Source organism: Oryx dammah, unplaced genomic scaffold (genome assembly GCF_014754425.2).
Source record: "Oryx dammah isolate SB20612 unplaced genomic scaffold, SCBI_Odam_1.1 HiC_scaffold_20, whole genome shotgun sequence".
Taxonomy (NCBI): domain Eukaryota; kingdom Metazoa; phylum Chordata; class Mammalia; order Artiodactyla; family Bovidae; genus Oryx; species Oryx dammah.
In genome coordinates, this window is record NW_024070204.1 from 45,225,934 (window position 1) to 45,250,835 (window position 24,902).

The following is a 24,902-nucleotide window of genomic DNA, read 5'->3' on the forward strand; positions in this document are numbered from 1 at the left end:
AGTGAGAAGCAGAAGCACCACAAGGAAGAATAGGCCCCGCTCACCGTAACTAGAGAAAAGCCTGCGCAGCAATGAAGACCCAGCGCAGCAGAGCCAAAAATAAAAGTGTATCTTTTTTTTTCTTATTTTTTTTAATTTTTATTTTTACTTTATTTTACTTTTTAAAGTTAATCCAGACAACTCAGAAATCTCCCCAACTGCCTAGCCATAGTGTACCTACCAGATTCACCATCATCTCTAACGACCTCAATTTATGACCATTGATTATTCGATGGAAATTTCTCTGACACGTGCTTGAAAAAGAAAGATGATGGCAAAGTAGAGACAGAGCTGGATAACTACAGTTTGCATGTCTCCCAAAATATTTTTCCAGAACCCTTTAAGTTAGTTTGCTACATATATTAGTTTTTTCTTTTTTAATCTGTTCTTCTGTATCATCTAATCTACTGGGGGGCGGTGTTGTTTGTGGTTGTTTTTTTTTCAATTTTATTTATTTATTTTGGCTGCACTGGGTCTTCGTTGCAATGCACAGGCTTCTCGTTCTGGTGGCTTCCCTTGTTGCAGAGCACAGGCTCTAGGCATTGCAGACTTCATGAGTTACGTGAGTCAAGCTCAGTAGTTGTGGCACAGGGGCTTAGTAGCACTGAGACATGCGGAATTCTCCCAGACCAGGGACCGACCTCAACCCCCCTGCATTGGCAGGCAGATTCTCAACCACTGGACCACCAGGGAGGTCCAATAACTGTCATTTCTTGACATTCAATATTACCTAATAGGTCAATTGAAAAGAATACCTCTCAATTATTTTATTTGTAATCCCACAGTTGCTAACATTTTACTAAGCTAAATTTTATCTGAGATTAATATTTATTACCTAATTTCAAATAACTAATTGTGTTACATTTGATATTTTCTCTAAGATTGGATTCTTCAAAAGACCACTAAAGAAGAAAATGGAGAAATGAAATATTTGGAAGAGAAGAAATAATTATTCAATAATCCTCAGGTTTGCCTCAAATATGTGACAAGAAATTAATAAACACAATCAAAGACATAGTCACATAACTTTATGTAATCCATCAGGGATTAGTCACTTAGAAAATAACAGATCAAGCAAGATCCAAAAATAGTACCTTAAAGATATATTTTATAAAATGTTGAAAAATATTTTTAATTACTCATTTTTGTTGAGTAAGCAAAATTACAGTGTTTTGAAGATGAAAAATAACCTGTACAAATATGTTTATATATTAAATTACCAAAGTATTTAAGGAATACAGAAAAAGATTTTTATGATCATTGAAACATTTACTTTCAAAATAATATAAATTAAGCTTTTTCCATTGATTCCTGATGGATATCCACATTCAGCATGATAGTCAACATTTGTAAATGCAAAGAAAGGAATTTTACCTGAAAAAGATCACTTCCCCCCATTCAAATGAGAAAAATTTTCCTATATACAGTATAGACTGAAAATAGAATCAAATCACAGAGAATACAGTCAGCATCTTTGTGTCGGGTTCTGTACTTGGAAATTTTTATTTCCAAAGTGTTTGTAAAATAGTATAATTGAGCTGAAATTTTATCTAGGAGAGAAAATCAAGAAAGACTTGTTGAAAAGCAAGTGCACTGAATGGATTATACTCTGAAACTCAAAACTCTTTTATACTAAAAATAACAGCAGTTTTATGTGACATAGCACTGATTTGTCATGAAAAATCATGTGTGCAGTATATGCAAAAATGATTTCTGATAATGTTGATGGATGCTGCAGAAATGCTGATCATCTTTGCTGGGCAGCTTTTGAACATGAAGGGTCCCAGGATGTAACCCAAAGTAAGAGTTGATTCAACTCTTTGGTACATGGTTCATTCAAACCCTCAAGCTGTGAGAGTATGTTTATTTTTAATCTTTGTAAAGGTATTTAATTTTCCAAACACAATTCTTTTTATGAAAAGGCAGTATTTCATTTCAGTATTGCATTTTACCAACAAGCCACTGCTTTCTGAGTGAAGCATATCAATATTTAAATATATCTCCAGAAATCCATTTTAAAGAATTTCAAGTTTGAAACCTCACACCAACAGAAAGACATCACACTTTTGTATGAGCTTCTTTGTTCTTGAAGTAATCGTTATGGTGCATTGGACTCTTCTGTAGCATAAGTTCCTAGGTTGCTCCATTTCTTGGAAAACAACAACAAATGAATGAATGTATGTGTGAACTACTGCTGTAAAACCTGCAGCTGCTTCTGCAGCACCTCCATCTCTCTACCTGATTGTCACGAGATCAGAATCTATACTCACGTAGAGAATCCTGGGCTCTACTTTTCTCATAAAGCAGCAAATCAATGGGAAATAATCAAATGCCATGGATTTCTTTTTTAAAACTAATTTCCAGGGAATTATCTGTGGACTCAGAGGCAGCCTACCTCATGGCTCTCTACATCTGCATCTAATATCCTGATGGTCAAAGACTGGCACCTGGAGAGTGCTGAGGACATCAGTGGCTAAAAGAAAGGCTGTCTCTCCAGAGATTCCGTCCTCTTGCTGGCCTGTCATTTGTTCAGAAATGTCCCATTTTAGAATTTTCTTCATCTGTCTCCAGGTTCCAAAATCATTCTTTCCACCTGTCCTTTGTTTGCTCAACAAAGCATCTCTCATATTCGGAGTCAGCATGGTGCACACCTCCAGTGCACAGCCTGCTTAGCAGCTCTGCTCCAAGCTCAGCACATTCTTAGAAATAAATCTGATAGATAAATTTTTTTTTTAATTCACACTTGTTCTCTGACTCCTAGATAAAGCATTCACTGAACCAGGAGTGTGCAGATTTCAACTAAATATATTGTTAACCCAAAGGGGAAAAATATAAAAGATGACATTTTTAACATATTAGAAAAGAGGGGAAGAGGTATTTGGCCAGATCAAAGAGCTACTTATAAGGTCTACAAAGTTTTCAACATAAGTCACTCATGGTTTTTAAGTAGACTGTTAAATGAGCCAGATATCCTGTTTCCCTAATATTGTAATCTTTTGAGGTTTATGTGTGTATGTGTCTATGCATCTGTGCACGTAGCTGTATAAACACACATGCACGCACACACACACACGCATGCATGCATGCCCAGACACAGGCTGAAGAAAAAATACCTCAACACCAAGTGACAGTTTACAAGAAATAAACACACAAAAGCTACACCACAAGAAAAGTTTGATTCACCCACTTTGCATATTCTTTTCACTTTCTTTAATATTTAACTTTAGCATATAGTTATGTAATATCTAGATATCATGAATGTAGAAGCTTTGGCTAAAATAATGTCAGCAGTTATCCCAAATTAACTCTGTACAGATGTCCTAAACATAATTAATGATTAGGAAATATATAAAACTTTATTATTTTAAAACATTTAATAAGAAAAGTGATACTTACAATTATGAACTTTTATTGGTTAAATTGCAAAAAATCTTTCTTTTTTTAACTTTGATATTTTCAAAAATTAATTGTTGCTTTTGCTATATAGACTGAACTATGTAAGAAGTCCCTTTCCATACCAAACCTATAATGGTATACTGGTAAATTATTTAACAGCTGACTTTCCAGGAGGGGAAAAAAAAAAAGCCCTGATTTGTGTCATTAGCCAGTTTTCATGATCTAAATTGTTTTGTCATGGCCATTTTCAAGCCACTAACATAACCCTAACCAGCTTGTAGAATTCCTGAAAATATATGTGTCAGTTCTCCTGTATCAGTATGAGCTGGCTTTAGCACACCATTGAGATAGACTGCAGGTGCGCTGAGTCTCTTAGTTGTGTCCGACTCTTTGCAGTCCCATGGACTGTAGCCTGCCAGACTCCTCTGTCCATGGCTTCTCCAGGCAAGAATACTGGAGTGGGTTGCCATTTCCTTCTCCAGGGGGTCTTCCCAACCCAGATTAGATGACAATGATGTAAATAGATGATAGATGGATATGATAGATAAATAAAATATAGCATGTATATATAGACATACACAAACATGCGCAATACAATCAGATTTCAGATTATTCTTAAAATGCTGCCCTCAAGCCCAGTAGACAAAGTGCTCAACAGTTTCCCATTTTTCCATCTTAATTTCTAACATTGTAATCTTCCTTTAATATTAATAAAATGATACAAACTTGCTAGAAAAGGAAGGAGTTGAAAGTAAAATGTATATAATTTTGAAGAAATGAAATGAAAATCAGACCTACACAGCCGCAAAGAAGCTGTTTCACTCTCTCTAGGAATCCAGAGCCCTGGAGCCATATCATGAAAGGTCATTCTCTGTAAATATTTGTAATTTCTATGATTCAGTGTGAACCTCAGTGATCCCATTTATTCAGTTATTTTCTCCAAACCCTAGATTCTTGGACAATTTGATCTTTGAATATTTTGTGTCATAACTGTGTTTGAAATGAGGATTGTGGGAGGACATACTTTTATAAAATTCGATGTTTATTCAACCATAGTAATTTATAATTTTACCTTTTATAAAACCAATACCTAAGCTTAATTGGGAAACAAATATTTGCACCAAAGCAAGAGGTGGTTGCAGAATGTTTGAGTAAAGTTGGGTGGGGGGAGAGGCTGAGAGAAGAGCTGGTGTGTTCTCTGCAGGCGGCCCCAGAAGGATCACAGTTTGCAGTGTGCCCGCCAGCATCTGTACGCTGCGCTTTCCTACCGGATATCCTCTCAGTCAAACATGTTGTAATCTGCCCCTTGTGAATGAGCTGTCTTTTCTTTGCACAACACTGAGAAAACTAGGGAAGACTCAGGCTTAGAGCATGGTTCCTGTGTCCAGGACAGTCACCGTATTGTTCAAATAAAGAGGCTTCCAGGCAAATCCGTCTTTTAGAACTAGTATCCTATGTATCCCTTGTTGATTTTCAACACTTCTGAAGTCTCCTTCTATTAGTCTTCTCCCCAAGGGACACTTTCGAGAAGACTCCTAGAGAAAAACCTGTTTAAAATGTGTGCTCTGTTTGCTGTGAATTCCAGCTGCTGTGACTTGATCACTTACACAGGATGTCAGTTCTCCCTTCTTCTGTAGCAATCTAAAGGGTTGGAACAGTAAATGCAATAGGGGCAAGATGAAAGGCACTTCAGAGAGGGAGTATCTTTAAGAAATTTACAAACGATTATTGGGACACTATCAGCACTGTGGGGCTGGCAGGATTTAGCCCTTCAGTGGGTCTCCATCAGCACCCCCTAATCCCCATCCTCATCCATGGGAATTACAATATAATCTAAAATCAAAAAGAGGAGCTTTAAAATCCTCAAAATGATGCTACTACTTTTTAATTAAAATATACAAGTTAACTGTAAACAGCAGGCATTTTAATGCAAACACAACTTTAAGGTGAATCCACTGGGCAGCAGGATTCTAATCAGTTTGCTATCCCTGATGACTTCCTACCCAGAAATTCTGAAACCACCACTGGAAATGAACTCTGCAGTGCATTACAGAAGGCTGAAGGCTGCCATTTCTGAATGGGAGCACTGTTGTGCAACATCTTAAGTACAACAGTAAAAAGAGTTAAAATCTAACATTGTAATCTGGTAAGAGAGTCAGTGTTTTTGATCCTCGTATTAAAATTTAACCTTGAATTTAGCAATTCCAAGCAACAGCCTTTGACCATCAACCTTGAGGAAAAGTAAAGGAGTGTGTGGAGGCTCTTCAGTCCCCAGCCCATTGTCCCCACAACATGTGGTTTCCGGGACATCCAGTTCTTAAACCTGAGCTCCCAAACCCACTACATCCCAGGATCAGCCCTCCCACAACAAATACACGCATAAGCACATGCTGAAGTTTTACCATTCCAAAAAATATAGTAATACAAGGATGAGTTATCACTTCTAATGTTGGGCTCTTTGCTTAGAGATCAGCATTTTCTTTCCTTTCGAATACATCAAAGCCTTTCTCCCATAGCTAATAAGTTCAGAACATTACACAGGACTTCCTTGCATGTTCCTCCCATCACAGGGTAGAGAATTTTAATGTCATGCCGACTGGGCAGTAGGACCCAGGGGCCATTTGCAGGATCTCTTTGCTTTCTGCCCTCCAGTAGGCTTCTTCTCTTCTCATCTGTACAGTGGGGATGTTTGGTTTTAATCTGGGTCTTCTTGGCAAGGCCATTTGAAGCCTGGTGCCCTTGCAAGGCCATGAGGGTTGGATGTTCTTTATTGGAGAGTTGAGTCTTGGAAATCCTTTAATTATCTGACACACCATGGAAATCATGGCAATACTGGGCGGATACCAGGGACACTCATCACTATGATTGTGTTTGATGTTACCATATTTCAGATTACATCTGGATGAAAGAAGAGTAAGTCTGGAATTTCAGGAGCTTTTGTGCAAGAGACTGAGACTCAGCATTTAATCTTTTATTTCTGTTTGATCTATGCAAAGAGCCTGGGAACCAAACTTTTTAAAGAAATATTCCAAATGATAGGATGAAAGCCAGAATTCAACAGTCCCCTACTGACAGTCCCTGTCCCCAACTCTGTTTTTCAAGAGATTGGATGGGGAAGAGTGAGTGGTATAATTGTTTCTTTCTGCTACAGAGTAGCCAAGCAGTAGGGAGTCACACAGACACTAATCGTGGCTTTCTGAGAGATCTTGGCATCACTGGCCCAATGAGAGGTGACAATCTTCCTGCCGTGTCCCTGAGACATCTTGCATTTTGAGAGACATAAAAAAATGAAAATGTGGGGGAGGGGCTGAAGCTATTTATCTTTTATGTACACACCATTACTCCTCAAAATACTGTAAGCATTTTTAGCCCACATCATTCCTGGCCACAATACTAACACATGTACTTCACACAAGTAAATTGTTGATTAAATAAGAGTCAAAGTATATTCTTGCCTGTCTGTTAACTAGGGTTAATTTCCTGAAGTTTAACATGCTTTGGCTCAAGTGAAAACAATCATTTGAAGCAGCAACAACTCAGATCTTCTTCATTCTAGAACCATTTCACACAGTACATCCCGATACTTGGTGTTTAATTGAGACACGCCTGCCTTTATTCCAGATGTAGCAGCCACCCTCTGTTCCTTACGAGGGAACACTCGCCTGAAGGGAGAATGGGGTAGTGTGTGTACTAGTGTTGGGTTGTAAAATTGTTAACAGACAGTGTGAAAAAAAGTGTCCATTTTATTAAAAAGAAAAACATTGTATATAATAACTATTGCCCTGAAACATGTATCATACGCACTTTAATAAACTTTTCTGCATGATCTAAACAAAGTATATATATTCACTGCTTGTCTATTTACCTCAGAATAAACTCATTAAAATGAAAAGCTCAAGGGTGCATGCATTTCTACATGGCTTTTATTGGACCGACTTGTTAGAAGAAAATATTTCGATTGCATTCAAGAACAAAGAAGCACTAACTCTCTTGATTCTGGTCATTTATTAAGCGCCTGATTTCAACACATGTTAAAAAAGAAATTGGTTATCAGGTAACAATGATTTAAGATGACATAATTAGAAATAGCTGAGAAAGCAAAAATCTATTTTGAATATCCTATATATGGTGCATCCTGTACACTGATTTGAGGTCAGAAGTTTGGTATTTTTGTATAATTCTATCTTATCTTGTGCATCAGCTGTGTATTTTACGTCAAGGTAAATGAGCATCCTGTCTTATATGTTAATTAAAAAAATGACTCTTTCAAAGAAAAATGTGACTGCTGTGATTTTAAGTACACGAATTTTGTCCAAGATTTCTTCCAAAGCACCAAACTTTTTTTTTTAGCTCCTTGGTAGGTTTCCACTTTAATGCTTCTAAACGGAAAAAGCAAAAGGCAAATGCAGTCTGTCTGTGGTGTTTCCTGTACACAATATAGCAATGAGATTAGTCTTTTGCAAACTTGAGACAAAAACCTCAGAATCCATTATTACTACATATCTTCTCCTAATGAGATGTTTTAATAATAAATTATCATCTGCTCTATAATAATAGATTGGACCACATAGTATAAAACAAAAAAAAACTAAGTGAAAAAAGTTATTTTCTCTATTCAGCCTATAGTTTAAAGAAATAATTTCATATATAAGGGCTAGAAGTAAATGCTGGAAGAAGTTTAATAACATGTGTTCATCTTACAAAAGATTATATCCTCAAACTATGCAGTAGAATGAGTGAAGGAGATATTTTTATGGAAGAAAAAGACTGACTTATGAAGAGGTTATCTGTAAGGTCCTGGACCAAATTTGTGTCAGTACATGATCCCAATGCACTATCTTTTCTCTCTGACTGTGAGCTCAATAATTCTTTTCCCACTTCACCCTTCCCCCAGGAGAACAATGCAGTGGAGGTAGTAGAGAGAATCTGGATATATTTTCTGTAAAATAAGTGGCAGACATAGAAACATTATTTTTAAGTCTAGAACATAGACACAACATTTGCTTTCCTTATCCTTTGCGGTGTCTGATAATAAAATTAATGTGATAATCATAAGCAGATTTTAGTAACAATGTTCACCAAATAGAAGTGATCATTAAAGGGACTGCAGATAATTTCTGTTTTCTTCTTTAGAATAGCTATTTGAATTGTTTTTAAAATAGAAAGCCCAGAGATAAATCCACATACATATGGACACCTTATCTTTGACAAAGGAGGCAAGAATATACAATGGAGTAAAGACAATCTCTTTAACAAGTGGTGCTGGGAAAACTCGTCAACCACTTGTAAAAGAATGAAGCTAGATCACTTTCTAACACCGCACACAAAGATAAACTCAAAATGGATTAAAGATCTAAATGTAAGACCAGAAACTATAAAACTGTTAGAGGAGAACATAGGCAAAACACTCTCTGACATAAACCACAGCAGGATCTTCTACGATCCACCTCCCAGAATTCTGGAAATAAAAGCAAAAATAAACAAATGGGATCTAATTAAAATTAAAAGCTTCTGCACAACAAAGGAAAACATAAGCAAACTGAAAAGACAGCCTTCCGAATGGGAGAAAATAATAGCAAATGAAGCAACTGACAAACAACTAATCTCAAAAATACACAAGCAACTCCTGCAGCTCAATTCCAGAAAAATAAACGACCCAATAAAAAAATGGGCCAAAGAACTAAATAGACATTTCTCCAAAGAAGACATACGGATGGCTAACAAACACATGAAAACATGCTCAACATCACTCATTATTAGAGAAATGCAAATCAAAACCACAATGAGGTACCACTTCACACCAGTCAGAATGTCTGCGATCCAAAAATTTGCAAGCAATAAATGCTGGAGAGGGTGTGGAGAGAAGGGAACCCTCCTACACTGTTGGTGGGAATGCAAACTAGTACAGCCACTATGGAGAACAGTGTGGAGATTCCTTAAAAAATTGCAAATAGAAATGCCTTATGACCCAGCAATCCCACTGTTGGGCATACACACAGAGGAAACCAGAATTGAAAGAGACACATGTACCCCAATGTTCATCGCAGCACTGTTTATAATAGCCAGGACATGGAAACAACCTAGATGTCCATCAGTAGATGAATGGATAAGAAAGCTGTGGTACATATACACAATGGAGTATTACTCAACCATTAAAAAGAATACATTTGAATCAGTTCTGATGAGATGGATGAAACTGGAGCCAATTATACAGAGTGAAGTGAGCCAGAAAGAAAAACACCAATACAGTATACTAACACATATATATGGAATTTAGGAAGATGGCAATGATGACCCTGTATGCAGGACAGCAAAAAAGACACAGATGTGTATAGCGGACTTTTGGACTCAGAGGGAGAGGGAGAGGGTGTGATGATTTGAGAGAATGGCATTGAAACATGTATAATAACATGTAAGAATCGAAATGCCAGTCTATGTCTGATGCAGGATATGACACGCTTGGGGCTGACGCGCGGGGCTGACCCAGAGAGATGTTGTGGGGAGGGGGGGTGGGAGGGGGGTTCATGTTTGGGAACGCATGTACACCTGTGGTGGATTCATGTCAATCTATGCCAAAACCAATACAGAATTGTAAAGTAAAAATTAAAAATAAATAAATAAATTTTAAAAAAATGAGTGACAATTTTTAGATTAGGAAAAAATCTTTTAGGGTAAAAGGAAACATATTCACATTGTAAAACAATTTGAAATTCAGAAAAAAATAATTTTAAAACAATCATTTCACCAGCCCCAGAAATTACTAACATTACGTTGTCTTGTTTCTGAGCATACATATTTATTTTTTCCATATTTCTATTTTGACGTACTTCAAATCACAAAGAAATGGTATGCTCTAGCTTTTTAATTTTTTTAATTTTTCTATCATAGTAAAAGGATGATGGCCATCAAATTCTTTCCCTCATCCTAGAATTGGCAACAGGAAGGAAAATTACGCCCATATTCTCTCAAGTTAATAACCATTATACACATATACACATGCCAGACTAGTCCAAGTTTCAAAGAATTATTTCTTTACTTCTTGAAGCAGCAGTGGGGCAGGGCAAAGAGCCAGGAATAAACAGGGAAAGATGGGAGAGGTACTCCCACTAAAAATAATAGCAACTGTGGCCTCATTTATCATACAAAACAGATTTGTTTAGTCGCTCAGTCATGTCTGACTCGTGACCCCATGGACTGCAGCGTGCTAGGCTTCCCTGTCCTTCACTGTCTCACAGAGTTTGCTCAAACTCATGTCCATTGAGTCAATGATGCCATCTAACCATCTCTGTTAGATGCCATCTAATCTCATCCTCTGTCGTCCCCTTCTCCTGCCTCTTCAATCTTTCCCAGCATGAGAGTATTTTCCAATGAGTCAGCTCTTCGCATCAGGCGGCCAAAGTATTAAGTATCAATTTCAGAAAATGAATGGTAATATGACAAATGTAATTCTGACCATATCAGTAATAACGTTAAAGATAAATGGTCTGAACGGTCAAATCAAAAGGCAGAGATTGCCAAACTGATAAAAGAATAAGGTCCATCTATATGTCCTCTAAAAGAGATTCAAAGGTACAAATAAATTGAACAGAAAATTATGGGGGAAAGATACTATGCAAACAGTAACCATAAAAGAGTGAGGCAGCTATATTAACATCAAACAAAATGAACTTAAAGATGAGTGCAATTCCATACTACTCAGCAATACAAAGGAATGAAATTGGGTCATTTGCAGACATGTGGATGGACCTAGAGTGTCATACAGAATGAAGTAAGTCAGAAAGAGGAAATATCATATATTAACATATATATGTGAAATGTAGAAAAATGGTGTAGATGATTTCATTTGTAAAACAGACATAGTGACACAGACATAGAGATCAAACAAATGGATACCGAGGGGGAAAAGTGGTGGGTGAAGTGGGAGATTGGGGTTGAAATATATGTACTAGTAATAATCTATATAAAATACATAGCTAATGAGAACCTATTGTATAGCACAGGGAACTCTACTGAATGCTCTGTGATTACCTAAATGGTAAGGAAATCCAAAAAGAGGAGATATATGTATACATATAGCTGATTCATTTTACTGTATAGTGGAAACTAACGTAACATTGTAAAGCAACTATATTCCAATAAAAATTAATTTTTAAAAAATGAATGTAATTCCAGACTTGAGAATTCTTGTGAGGGAAACCTGGAATCCCTCTAAGTATATAGAAACCCTAGACTTATACTTGAGTTGACTTTGATGTCTTGTAGGTTTTCAAGGATTCATAGGTACCTGAAATTAAACTTCTGTGTGGAGTAGAGCCAAATCAAGGAGTTATCTCACTCTGAGACTTGACTCTTAAGTCAGGGTGTAGCATCCCTGACTTGCACAGAGTTTAGTTACAATGGTTCAGTTCTTCCCCAATTTCAGAAATAATAAGGCAAGCACCATTGTCTGTAGGTACCCAGGCTGCCAGCCACTTCACAGATGAATGCTCTTTGGCCATATGCCAGAGCTCTAGTTAGTACTTGACTGGCAAGTACTAGCTTAATTCAGTACTTTTATTAATTCAATAAAAGCAGCATTGAAACATCCACAGGTTTGGTCTTTAGCTGCCATTTCGCTCAGTTATTTTTTGTTGTTGTTGTTTTTATAGTATCTTTCAACCAGCTGTGTGTGGCATGAATTCATTTAGAAACCACAATCTTGAATGGCATTCCAAAGGCAAAGAGTGGAAATGCCTAAACCTGGAAAATAAAGAATAGCATCCAGAATTGGCCATCAGACTGTAATTAGTGGAGCTGGAAGGTAGCCATACCAAGGACTCTAAGCACCCTTGATGAAATGTCCAGGGCTCTTTAGTTTTACGTGCTGAGTCTCTCTTTTTTTAATTTTCTTCCTTCCTTAACTGTCAGACTTTTCTATTCTATTTGCACCCAAGTGCCATCTGTTATTCCTTTTCACACACTTTTCAAAGCTTTCTCTCACTCCTGCTTATTCTGCATACCTCACCATTATAATGTGGATAATTCTGCAGAGATTCCAATTAGTGTGTTGTTGGACAGCTCAAGAATACAGCTTCTTTGATTCGAGAGGCATCTGCGTTCTCTTCCTCTAGTTCTTGCTCCTGGCGTGTCCTGCTGCTGGATCCTCAATACAAAGATGCTATGTTGTCTTTACTTCTGAAATGAGGCTGAGCATGCCTTCCTCTCGTGTCTGTATTACTCTCAGTTACTATCGAGCTGCTGCTGCTAAGTCGCTTCAGTCGTATCCAACTCTATGGGACCCCGTAGACGGCAGCCCACCAGGCTCCCCCGTCCCTGGGATGCTCCAGGCAAGAGTACTGGAGTGGGTTGCCATTTCCTTCTCCAATGCATGAAAGTGAAAAGTGAAAGTGAAGTCGCTCAGTCGTGTCCGACTCTTCGAGACCCAAGGACTGCAGCCTTCCAGGCTCCTCCATCCATGGAATTTTCCAGGCAAGAGTACTGGAGTGGGGTGCCATTGCTTTCTGCAACTCTTGAGCTACAACTCCTTAAAAAAGAACATATCAAAACACTTTCTCCTTTAACCCACCAACAGGAGCCACTTATCTGTAATCCAAGTCGTACTCCTTTCAGATGCTGGGTCCTTCACCAAGGCAACTTAGCTCCTTCACCAAGGTAACTTCATTTACGAAACTCCTCTATCCTAAGTGCAAGTTGACTCCCACTGGTCCTCCAGCCTGAGCAGACAACATCCAAGGGAGTGGCCTTGGTTGCACAAGTGCGTCCTCCTCCACAAGTGGACTGTGGGGGAAGGGCAAGGTGTATTGAACTTCTGTTTTACCCTCTCTCTGCTTTCTGTTGGTCAGAGAAGTTGGCCACAACAAATTTGTGTTGGACTGAATATGACAGAAACTATTTAACATGAAGAGAGGACCTTTCCTCACTACACAGAATTCAGAAATTGGCTGACAGCAAAAATGAGAATAAAAATCAGAGATGTTGATTGAATTGCATTTGACGACATTATTAGGGATGGGACCATCAACTGATAGAAATAATAGAGGAAGAGAGACTGCTCAGACATCCCAGGAGCTACCTAGCTCTCCAATAAGGCATTTGCTTTATGTTTAAGTATCGTTTCCACAGACTACAAAAGGGAACATCATTCTCTTTAATCAATTTCTAGTCAAGACAGCCATGTGGGCTTAGCTTGACCATACCTTTTAAAGATGTGATTAAATATGAATAATTAGTCTCTCTTCTTTCCTTTCCTAGACATCACGGCATTAATATTGGCATTTAGTTTCCTTAAATTGCATTCTAAAGTCCACACCCACCACAGCTCCCTCTCTGGATGTCATTTCTGGAGCCTAGAATTTACTAGCCCCGCCCCTATCTCCTTTGCTATACACATATTTTCTTTCCAACTTGGATTTTTAATAAGTTTAAAGTCATGATTATCTTTTAGTGTTTTTTTTTCATGTTTTCTGGCTTATTAAAGGATATGATAAAGGATACAGATGAACAACCAGATGAAGAGGTGCACAGGCTGAGGTCTGAGGGGGTCCTGATGCAGGAGGTTTGTCCCTGTGGAGTTGGGAGACATCACTCTTCTGCCGGGATGTATGGGAAGCTCCTCAACCCTGTGTAAAGTCAAGATTGTTAAGGCATAACTTCTGTTTTTCAAATAATACCCCTTTGAGTTTTGAAAAATGTATATAATCATGTAACCACCACCACAATCAAGATATAAAATATTTCTATCAAGTAAAAGTTTCCTCATGACCCTTTTAGTCAGTTTCCTTCCCCCATCCCCATCCTCTACAATTAATCTGATTTCTGTCCCTTTAGTTTTGCTTTTTCCAGAAAGTCATATCAGTAGCTTCATTAAGTATGTAGCCTTTGTATCTGTCTTTTCCCATTCGGCACAATGTGTTTGCTATTTATCCATGCTGTTGCATGTGTTGATTGTCCATTGCTTTTTAATGCTGAGTAGAATTACATTGTGTAGATACATTTTGCGATTACCTTCGTTAGTTTGCTTCTCTTATCTTCAAAACTTGTGTGTGTGACAGTCAGGAGGCACTGTGTTTACATCATAGCTGGATTTTTTTGTTTTGTATTTCCTATCAGACATTATGGGAGCCAATCACCTTGGGATGCAATTTTAGGAAGTAAAATGCCAATATGAATATTAATGCCACAGTGTCTAGGAAAGGAAAGAAAAAAACTGTTCATATTTATTCAGATCTTTAAAAGGAATTTTCAATCTAAGCCCATGTGGCTGCCTTGACTAGAAACTGAGAGAACAGGTATTTCTTGAACTGGCCAGGCTGAAATGCTTAGGTCCTAAATGCTACATAAATGACATTTTATATATATATATATATATATATATATATATATAATTATTTTCCCTGTTAAGCAGTTTGGCAGAATGTAAGCTGGGATTTTGTATGTATCTCAAACCACAACATAATTTGGCCCCATAATATAGTGCACAGAAAATGAATTTTAGAGTCTGGGTGGGACTTGGGTCCATATCTCCACTCCTGCCTGTTTACTAGCTGTGCATTCTTGGGCCATTTCTTGACCTTGGCCCTCTAAGAATAAATTTGCTAGCATCATAACAATAAGCTTCTGGACAACATAACAATAGCTCATAAAGTTGAACTATGAGAAGCCAAAAGAAAATAAACTTAAAATAATAACACATGCGGCATGCCATACATTCTTAGCACATGGTAGGCAGTCAAAGAGTTATCTCACTACCCTCTTTCAGTGGTATATATAGATTTTAAATTTCTATAATAACTTAGGGCAACAAAAAGATTGTTTTTCCTTTAGATTCCAAGTAACTTATTTAAACTATTTTAAATGTAACTCCCACTGTAGTTGGCATTAACAAATGTGGGGTTTTTTTTTAGTTAAAAATAGGCACATTTTCTTTTTGCCAGTTTATAGAACATATATCTATTGTTTTAAGTATGTAGCAATAGAAACAGCTGTGGTTTTGCTTCAAATTAAAGTGATTTAGCAACCGTTTGATCTAATATTTTCTAATCAGCATTAATGCTTGTCACCTATCTTCTCCATCCACATGTTCACCTCTGTAGCCTACAGCCCAAAGATGATAAATACAGAAAGTTCTGTTGAGACAATAAGAGGAGCATATAAGGAAACCATACCTTGGGGGGTGGGGTGGAAATAGACCAAAAACAAAAACGAAAGGCAACTTAAGTGCAATAGTACATACATTGGGGGTACTGCAGGCTCAGTTCCAGATGACTTCAATAAAGCAATATTGCAACAAAGCAAGTTACATAAACCTTTTGGTTTCCCAGTGTACATACAAGGTATATTTAGACTGCACTATAGTTTATCAAGTGTACAATGCAATTATGTCTTTAAAACCTCCATGTAAAAAGAAAAAAGAAACCTCCATGTACATACCTTAATGAAAAAATATTTTATTGCTAAATACTGCTGCCCATCATCTGAGCCTTCAGCAAAAGATAGTAATAATATCAAAATGACTGGTCACAGATCACAACAAACATGATGATAATGAAAAGTTTGAAATGTGGGAATTACCAAGATGTGACATGGAGGCATGAAGTGACCAAATGCTGTTAGAAATATAGCACTGATAGACTCACTTGGCGCAGGGTTGCCACAAACCTTCAATTTATAAAAAAGCAGTACCTGTGAAGCACACTAAAGAGAAACACAGTGAGATGAGATCTGCTTGTAATATACCGAGTAGATGTGTGTAACCCTTGGGTTCTCAGGCATGAGAGCAATTACAGAGGCATATAGTAAATGGATTGGAGTTTTATAATACAATGTCTCTGACTCAAGTCGTGTTTAGAGATGTGTACATTTCCAGGCCTAAATCTTTCCTCTAATCTTCTGTGGGTCACTAGAATGTAGATCTCAGATATCAATTAGCAGCAAGACTGTCTTCCTGTCCTCCTTGTCCTTTCCTCCTCTTACTACCATGATGGTCCAGACTATATAGTATGGTGCACAGGTCATGGTTGGCTTCTGCTCTTGGTTCAGTTGGACTTGGTGGTGCTAGGGGGCTTTCACTTCATGCCTCCAGTGGTAAAGAATCCACTTGCCAATTCAGGAGCCACAGGAGATGCAGGTTTGAGCTCTAGCTCTGGCAGATTCCCTGGAGGAGGAAATGGCAACCCATTCCAATATTCTTGCCAGGATAATCCATGGACAGAGAAGCCTGTTGGGCTACAGTCCATGGAGTCGCAAAGAGTCAGACATGACTGAGCAGGCAGGATCGCGTGGTGCTAGGATGGAGGAGGTTACTTCCCCCTGTACCTTCTTAGGGTTCACAGTCTGGGGCCCTGTGAATTCGGCTGACAAAAGAGAAGACAACAAGAAAAAAAACAAGCAGAAGTTATCAATGTGTGCATGGAGCATATATATGGGAAACTGAGTGATGAGTAACTCAAAAGATGTGGGTTCACAAACTGGTACCCATTTAGGAGGGCAAGAAGAGACCAAAGAAAGAGGCAGGTCACTTCAGATCAGTATGTGACGGATTTAAAAAGCAACGGAACTTCCATTCAAGGCTTTCTCCAGCCACTACAAGATGAGCAGGTACCCACACTCACCTGCCAGAATCGTGAAAGCTTATACAGAGGCCCTAACAAGGTGCAGTCACATACACAGTCCAGCTGGTCTCAATGGGGTCTCATTACTCTCTCATTTGTCCCCAAAGTGGCTCCTAGCATATGAACAGTGGGCGGAAGACACATTCCAAGTGGATGGGGTGAGGATCCTCCAGCTGCCTGGGTCCAGCTCAGGGACTAACCTGCCGGACCTGCTGGCTACGTCTGCTGGATGACCTTCTTCAGCAGGCAGGGTGGTTAGAACATATACAGTATCTTAACAAAGCACAATAATTTGTAGAGAGATGACAAGACAAAGGAAAAGTAGTTTAGGCGTTCATGGGCTGTAAACTGTGGAAAGGTAAATATACCGGGAAGTGAATGACAGAAACGGGCTAGTTAATACGGCTTGTTGTTAAATTTCTCTGGTGCCCTCTTTGAGTTGGTAAGTCTAGAGTCGTCTCTGGTGATTAAGAATTGTCCTGCCCTTCCTGTTAAAGAGCGAGGAAGGCAGCATCTTTCTTGAGTCTGTTTATTCTCAGTTACTTTGGGCTCAGAATAACATTTATGCCCAAGTGGCATATTCTGTGTGGCCCACTCTGAACCCCTTCTGTGGCTTCCAACTTGCAGTCAGTCCCTCTTTTTGGTTCCTAATCTGGTCGTGTATTTGCTGAAATGAAGAAACACTCTACCACATCACTTGTGGAATAACATAGTCAAAATATATCAATGACACTCTTTTACTCTAGCCCTAGGGTGATACTCGCATTTACCATTCTGCTCTCTAATCCTTTTACTATGTCTCCCCATCCCCCACTCAGAGATTTAGAGCTGACACTTTGCTTCACTCAAATGAACATTTCCCCTTGCAAAACCTCTTGTTCTTTGGATTAATATTGCACACCTGACATCTCCTGGGGATAGTTCCTCCCTGGGATGTTTCACAGCTCAAACAGATGTGCGGGTCTGTAAGACTAGCCCTGCAGACTCTGGGTCCTCAAGTTAGCTTGCCTCCTACAAATGCCTCCTCCTTGCCCTCCACCTCCACACACAAATACATACACCCCTACATAACTGTGGGGGTACTTTTAAAAATATTTTAATATTTAAAAATTTATTCAACGTATAAATATGTGAAAGAAAAGAAAGAAAGAAAGAAAGTGAAGTCACTCAGTCATATCCAACTCTTTGGGACTCCAGCCTACCAGAGTCTTCCATCCATGGGATTTTCCAGGCAAGAGTACTGGAGCGGATTGCTATTTCCTTCTCCAGGGGATCTTCCTTCTCCAGGGATCGAACCCAGGTCTCCTGCATTGCAGGCAGACACTTTACATTCTGAACCACCAATCATATAAGTTAAATATGTACAGTTCATGCATGTCAATTTGACCTCATGCGATTATCAACGAAAAAACAAATATAATCACTATTATGACTTTCTACTTAAAAATTCCATATATAAATATATGGCAGGGGTTTGTGCTAGGGTTGGTCATGAGAGTTAGTCATACGTGTCATGTGGAATTAGGTAGTTGGGGAAGGAGAAGGCGGAGAATGGAAAAGAACAGAAGCCAAACTTCAAGGAAGTACAGTGGAAAAAACGCTGAGTCAGACCCAGAAGCAAAGCCAAGGGTCAGGAGGAAACAGTGTTTCTGAATATAATGTGGTAGTTTGTTTGAATGCCTTGAAACTCAGCTGCCCTGGATGCAAGTATGCACTCTGGGGAGGGGGATGGAAGTATGGAGGCCACAGGTGAACCTCCCTGGCTCCAGTAACACTTTGGAGTAAAAGCCAGCCTTTCAGGGAGGGCGTCCATCTAAACAATGTCAGACTGAGAGGAGGTTCATAAGCTGATGTGTCAGCGTGAAGTCTGAAGTTATCACAAGAGTAGAAAGAGAAAGGGATCTATCTATACCCACTTGGTGGCTGAGGAGGGAGGGCACCACTTCAAGCTGTGGGGGTCAGCAGCAGTCATGACTGATCTTGGAGCACAGGTGTGTAAGTCTCAACCCAGGGACTCAAGAAGTGCCCTCCATGTACAAGAGAGAATGGTGAGAGGAGAACATCTGGGCATTTGCATGAGTACGATCTCATTGGTACTCAGAGACTGGCAAGCTAAGTTTCAGTTTACAACCTCTGTGTACATGTTCTGGGCTGCAACTCTAAGAAGAAAAGGAATGGCCTTACCCTAGCATATCCTGTGAAAGTATGTAGTTCTAAGGGCTTGAAAAATGTTCAGTTCAGTTCAGTTCAGTCACTCAGTCATGTCTGACTCCTTGCGACCCCATGGACTGCAGCATGCCAGGCCCCTCAACTTTAAACCTGGAAACATTTGAATTGACCTTAAGATTCAGAGGTTTCTGATGGTGTAAGCCACCTCCCCTACCTTTATAAAGGGCTCTGCTGGTAGCTCAGTGGTAAAGAATCCATCAGCCAATGCAGGAAATGCATGTTCGATCCCTAGGTTGGGAAGATCCACTGGTGAAGGAAATGGTAACCCACTCCAGCATTCTTGCTGAGAAATCCCATGGACAGAGGAGCCTGGTGGGCTACCCAGTCCATGGGGTTGCAAAGAGTCACAACTTAGTGACTAAACAAAACAAACAAAAAAGGTTCATATTGAATCTAAAGAAAATGTACCCAAATGTTCTTTCATTCTGCTGAATGGCATCAACCAGAATGTACTTCCATATCCTCCGCTCATATGCTTCATACAATTTCTGCTAGAGCAAGACTTTAAGGACAATATTTGGGAAGAGATCTCAAGCTCACTGAGGACAAGTAGCCAACATATTGGTTCTCACCAAGTACTGAGCCCATTAGCTTGCACATGCTGCTGCTAAGTTGCTTCAGTCATGTCCGACTCTGTGCGACCCCACAGACAGCAGCCCACCAGGCTCCCCAGTCCCTGGGATTCTCCAGGCAAGAACACTGGAGTGGGTTGCCATTTCCTTCTCCAATGCATGAAAGTGAAAAGTGAAAGTGAAGTCGCTCAGTTGTGTCCAACTCTTTGCGACCCCATGGACTGCAGCCTACCAGGCTCCTCTGTCCATGGGATTTTCCAGGCAAGAGTACTGGAGTGGGGTGCCATTGCCTTCTCTTGCACATGGTATGTGCTAAATAAGTATAAGTGAACGCATAAAAGTCAAGTTACTGCAAGGTTCTCCACTTAATTCAGGTGAAGGATAATGATAGAAACTGTAGGAATGTATAAGAGAGACAAATTCTGGGAGAAAATTAGACATAGCCTTAGAGGCAAATAGTCGCTTCCTTGATAGCTCAGTTGGTAAAGAATCCACTTGCAATGCAGGAGACCCTGGTTCAATTCTTGGGTTGGGAAGATCAGCTGGAGAAGGAATAGGTTACCCACTCCAGTGTTCTTGGGTTTCCCTGGTGGCTCATCTGGTAAAGAATCCACTTGTATTGTGGGAGGCCTGGGTTCAATCCCTGGGTTGGGAAGATCCCCTGGAGAAGGGAAAGGCTACCCACTCCAGTATTCTGGCCTGGAGAATTCCATGGACTGCATACTCCACAGGTTCACAGAGTCAGACACGACTGAGCGACTTTCACTTAAGTCTCATAAGGCAGGAATATAGCTGGTGCTTTCTCATATAGCATACTAGAGGATGGAGAGGCAGAAAAGATGAAGTGATTAAGACTGAGATTCCTGGCAAAACTTAAGTTCAAAATCTTTTTGAGGCTCTCTCATCTTCACTGATTTCATTCCTTTGATGTGTAAACAAAGTTCACTGGGCTGCCAGTCAGATAAATCCTAATGGCAAAATTGGCTCTGTTTGACTTTTTGATGTTAAACATTTGAAATTTGTTTCCATCTAAAAGGACTGACTCCAATCCAAATGGTAAAAACAAAATTACTTCAAATAAAGCAGGAGTTAGTGTCGCTCATAGGATGCACTAAAAGTTAAATTGCCTAATGGTTGAGAAAGCAGAGGTCTTGGCTTCAGAAAGAAATAACAACTACCTAAAGAATCAAAGATTGGCAGAGGACTTTAAGAAAAAAAGAATATCATGAATGGTCTTATGAAAGTGTCAAGCTAAAGAAGACTCTGTATTGAGTAAAACTTAGTTCTAATAGAATGAAGACTAGAGATGGGCCATGGAAAGCTAATGATACTTGCTGGTCTAAGTTATTGTTGCTGTTGTTTAGTCTTATCAGACTCTTTTGTGACCCCCATGGACTGTGTAGTCCAAGGGCTTCTCTGTCCATGGGCTTTCCCAGGCAAGAATACTGGAGTGGGTTGCCATTTCCTTTTCCAGGGGATCTTCTCAACCCAGGGATCAAACCTGCATTGGTAGGTGGATTCTTTACTACTGAGCCACCAGGGAAGCCTCAGGTTAAGTTACAGGGCACTGGAAATGATGAATAATTAAAGAGGAAGTCAGTCTACAGAGAGAAGAATGCAGGTACACACAGGAAGACAAGCCAGGAACTCATGTAATTCCCAAAAAGCTGTTAAGTGAAGTGTGTTCTTATCTTCCCAGTCACCACTTCTAAAACCAGGCTGTATTTCTTTGTGTTCTCTGAAATTTCCTCATATTAGTTCAATTAATTTATTCTTTGACTTAGACTAAGTAAGATTGATTTTTCCCCATCTGAGAAAAAGGCTGATTTCTAACTTAAACATCCAAGTTTTTCAGAGAGATCAGAACAGTTAGAGAACCATGCAGCTGGCTGGATCCATCCCATGATGCATTTCCTTAAAAGAACCTAAAGTATATATGAATAATATTTCCCCTTCATTGAGCTTTTCCATGTTCTAAGAGATAAACTTAACTTCTTCTTTTCTCTGGTTTACCTTAATGAAGATGTTAGTCATTAGTTGAACAAATGTACAAGCCTTTATTGTGCATCAGCTCTATGACAGGCCCTGTTTTAAGGACTGTGAGTAAAAGAAGTTAATGAGACAAGTCCTCAAGGATCTCTCATTGGAGAAACGTATACACCTTAAAGGTAAGCTAGCGCTATGCATAGAAACCTCCTCAAACTATATAAAAAAGAAAAAGAGAATATATTAGGAGAGCTGGACACTGGCAATTTCACAGGATGTACATTCTACCCACTGTTCCTTCAAGAGGAGCCACTCCAAGCCTTGAGAGAGTAATGTGTTACTGAGACCATGTGAACTGTACATGTGATTGAATGCCAGTAAAGAAGGCCTCTGTATAAACTCTTTACCTTGCAGGAGGGCACAGAGACCCACTTATCTTGCCCATGAAAAGCTGCATGAGCAAGTTCTCTTGTTTATTAAAACTGCCACCTACCAATCTCTATGGGCTTCCCAGGTGGTGCCGTGGTAAAGAATCTGCCTGCCAATGCAGGAGAAGCAAAAGATGTGGGTTCGATCCCTGATTGGGAAGATCTCCCGGTGGAGGAAATGGCAATCCATGGCAGTATTCTTGCCTGTGAAATTCCACGGACAAAGAAACCTGGTGGGCTACACAGTCCATGGGATCACAAAAGAGCTGGACACAACTGAGCACGCAGGCACATACCAATCTGCAGTGTTTGCATCTGCCATCTCTCTTTCCATCTTACCATTTCTTCCATCTCTCTTTGCTCTTTGCGTACTGACCATCATGCACGCCTAGTTGAAGGGTTGGTGGTCCTATTCAGTCAACCAGCTCAGCCCAAACTAGAGGCAGTTGACTCCGAGTGAAGTCCTTCTAAATGTAGTGTAAGTATTCATTAGAAAATCTTCCAGGACCCTCCAGGTCTCATTCAGATGAGCCCCTCTGTGACCCTAAGCTATTCTCTGCCTGTACCTATTGGATGTTAGAGATTTTCCTGGTGGCTCAGACAGTAAAGAATCTGCCTGCAGTGTGGGAGACCCAGGTGGGATCCCTGGGTCAGGAAGATCCCCTGGAGAAGGAAATGGCAACCCATTCCAGTATTCTTGCCTGGAAAATCCCATGGATGGAGGAGCCTAGCAAGCTACAGTCCATGGGGTCGCAAAGAATCGGACACGACTGAGCGACTTCACTTCATTGGATGCTGTCCTGTAGCCAGTGGTTTACTTGCCTGTCTCCCCCACCATATTATACTCCGTAAAGGACCAATTTCAAGTTTCATCTGTGTTACAAACCAGCCCTAGGGTAGGAAAGTTCACTGATAATGGTTTCAGGTTTCACACTGTGACTGTTAGCAAAGCAGGTTCACTTTTCCCAACCCCTGGCCAATCCAAAAGATAGACACCAAGGCTTGCACCATAGCAAGGGTTTATTTGCAAGGGAGCCAAGCAAGGAGATGAGAGAACAAATCTCAAGTCCATCTTCCTGAGGGCAAAAGGCTGGTGGTATTTACAGGATACGAATGAAGAAGCAGGGCGGTCTGAGGTGTGGGGAGCATAGGGAAAGGTGATTGGAAAAAGGTGCAGTAATCACGGTTCTGTGAAGGTGTAACAAAGCTACAGACCTCTGCAGCTTCAAAGGTCACCCAGGACACTTGGCTCAAGGATTGGTGGTCCTATCCAGTCTCAGCCAGCTCGGCTCAAACTAGACACAGCTGACCCGACATTTCTAGAAAACTACTCAGGCAAACATGATTTAGGCTACATGCAGCTTGGAGGACATGCGAGTTTTAAAACGACTTTGATGAAGGAAGGCAGGTGAAATGGGATTTAACCCATGATTTCATAATTAGTCTTTTCAAAACACCACTTGTTGAATTTTGGTGTAGTATCAGAGGAATATCCACAATTACGTTTTATTTTTCCATCTATGTATCTGTGTGATGATGGGTTAATTCATATAACTTCATGAAAACTACCTACAACAGACTGAATGCAGAAACAGATAAGAGAATTCAAGTGTTTATTTTTAAGTCAGATATTAAAAAGACTGGCATAAATGTAAAATAGTATCATTCATCTCATTAATTCTTTTATTTTGGGAAAGTTTTTTCATAAAATGTATTATTTATGTTAACATGTAAAATTTTACTGTTATTTTAAGATGAATTAACACATGAATATTGAAAATATATCTGTCTCAATATTTTCCATGCTAAACACTGATAGAAACAGTTCACATAAACAGAAGTTCTTTGGGATCCTCAATATTTTTTTCTAGCTCTATTGAGAAGTAATTAATTAAAACATTTATATATTTAAAATAGACAAATTAAGTTTTGATATGCATATACATTGTGAGATAATTGCAACCAAGCTGATTAACATATTCATTATCTTATATATTTATTTTTTCTGTGTGTGTGGTAAGAACACTTAAGATTTATTCTCTTTGCAAATTTCAAGTATACGAGACAGTGTTATTAGCTATAGGCACCATGATGTACATTAGGTCTCCAGAACTTAATCATGTTATAACTGAAAGTTTGTACCATTTGATCAACATCGCCCCCTATTCCCCACATCCTAGCTCCTGGTAACCACCATTCTACTCTCTGTACAATAAGTTAACATTTTTAGGTTTCACATGAGATCATGCAGTATTTGCCTTTGTCTGGCTTATTTCACTTAGCATAAAGTCTTCTAGGTTCATCATCCATGTCACTGCAAATAGCAGAATTTCCTTCTTTTTATGGCTGAATAACATTTCATAGTATACCTAATCACATTTTTGCATTCATTTATCCAAGGCATCCTGAGACCAAAGAGTTTCAGAAAACCTGCCTTAGTCTTATTTCCTACTCAGAATGTGGTGACCAGCAAAATTACACCTAGACAGGATAGTTCCTAGGATGATTAAGGTGGGAGTTCTCAAACTGTTTTGTGTCAGGAAAACTTTACACTCTTAAAAAACTTAATGTGGGGTAGAAGTTGGTTCTTTGTTTCTTGAAATGTGAAATTGTTGCCTGCTCTGGAAAAATATAGCTCCTGA

General features: G+C 39.3%; 1 protein-coding gene across 1 annotated transcript in view; it reads left to right on the forward strand.

Annotated features, from left to right (window-relative positions):
- Nucleotides 1-7,706, forward strand: part of ITGA1 (integrin subunit alpha 1) — a 169,980-nt gene extending 162,274 nt beyond the window's left edge. Inside the window, exon 29 of the mRNA XM_040262255.1 lies at nucleotides 921-7,706. Within this exon, the coding sequence (XP_040118189.1) occupies nucleotides 921-965 (45 nt within the window). The 3' untranslated portion in view covers nucleotides 966-7,706. The remainder of the gene's footprint in view (nucleotides 1-920) is intronic.
- The last annotated feature ends 17,196 nt before the right edge of the window (nucleotides 7,707-24,902 follow it).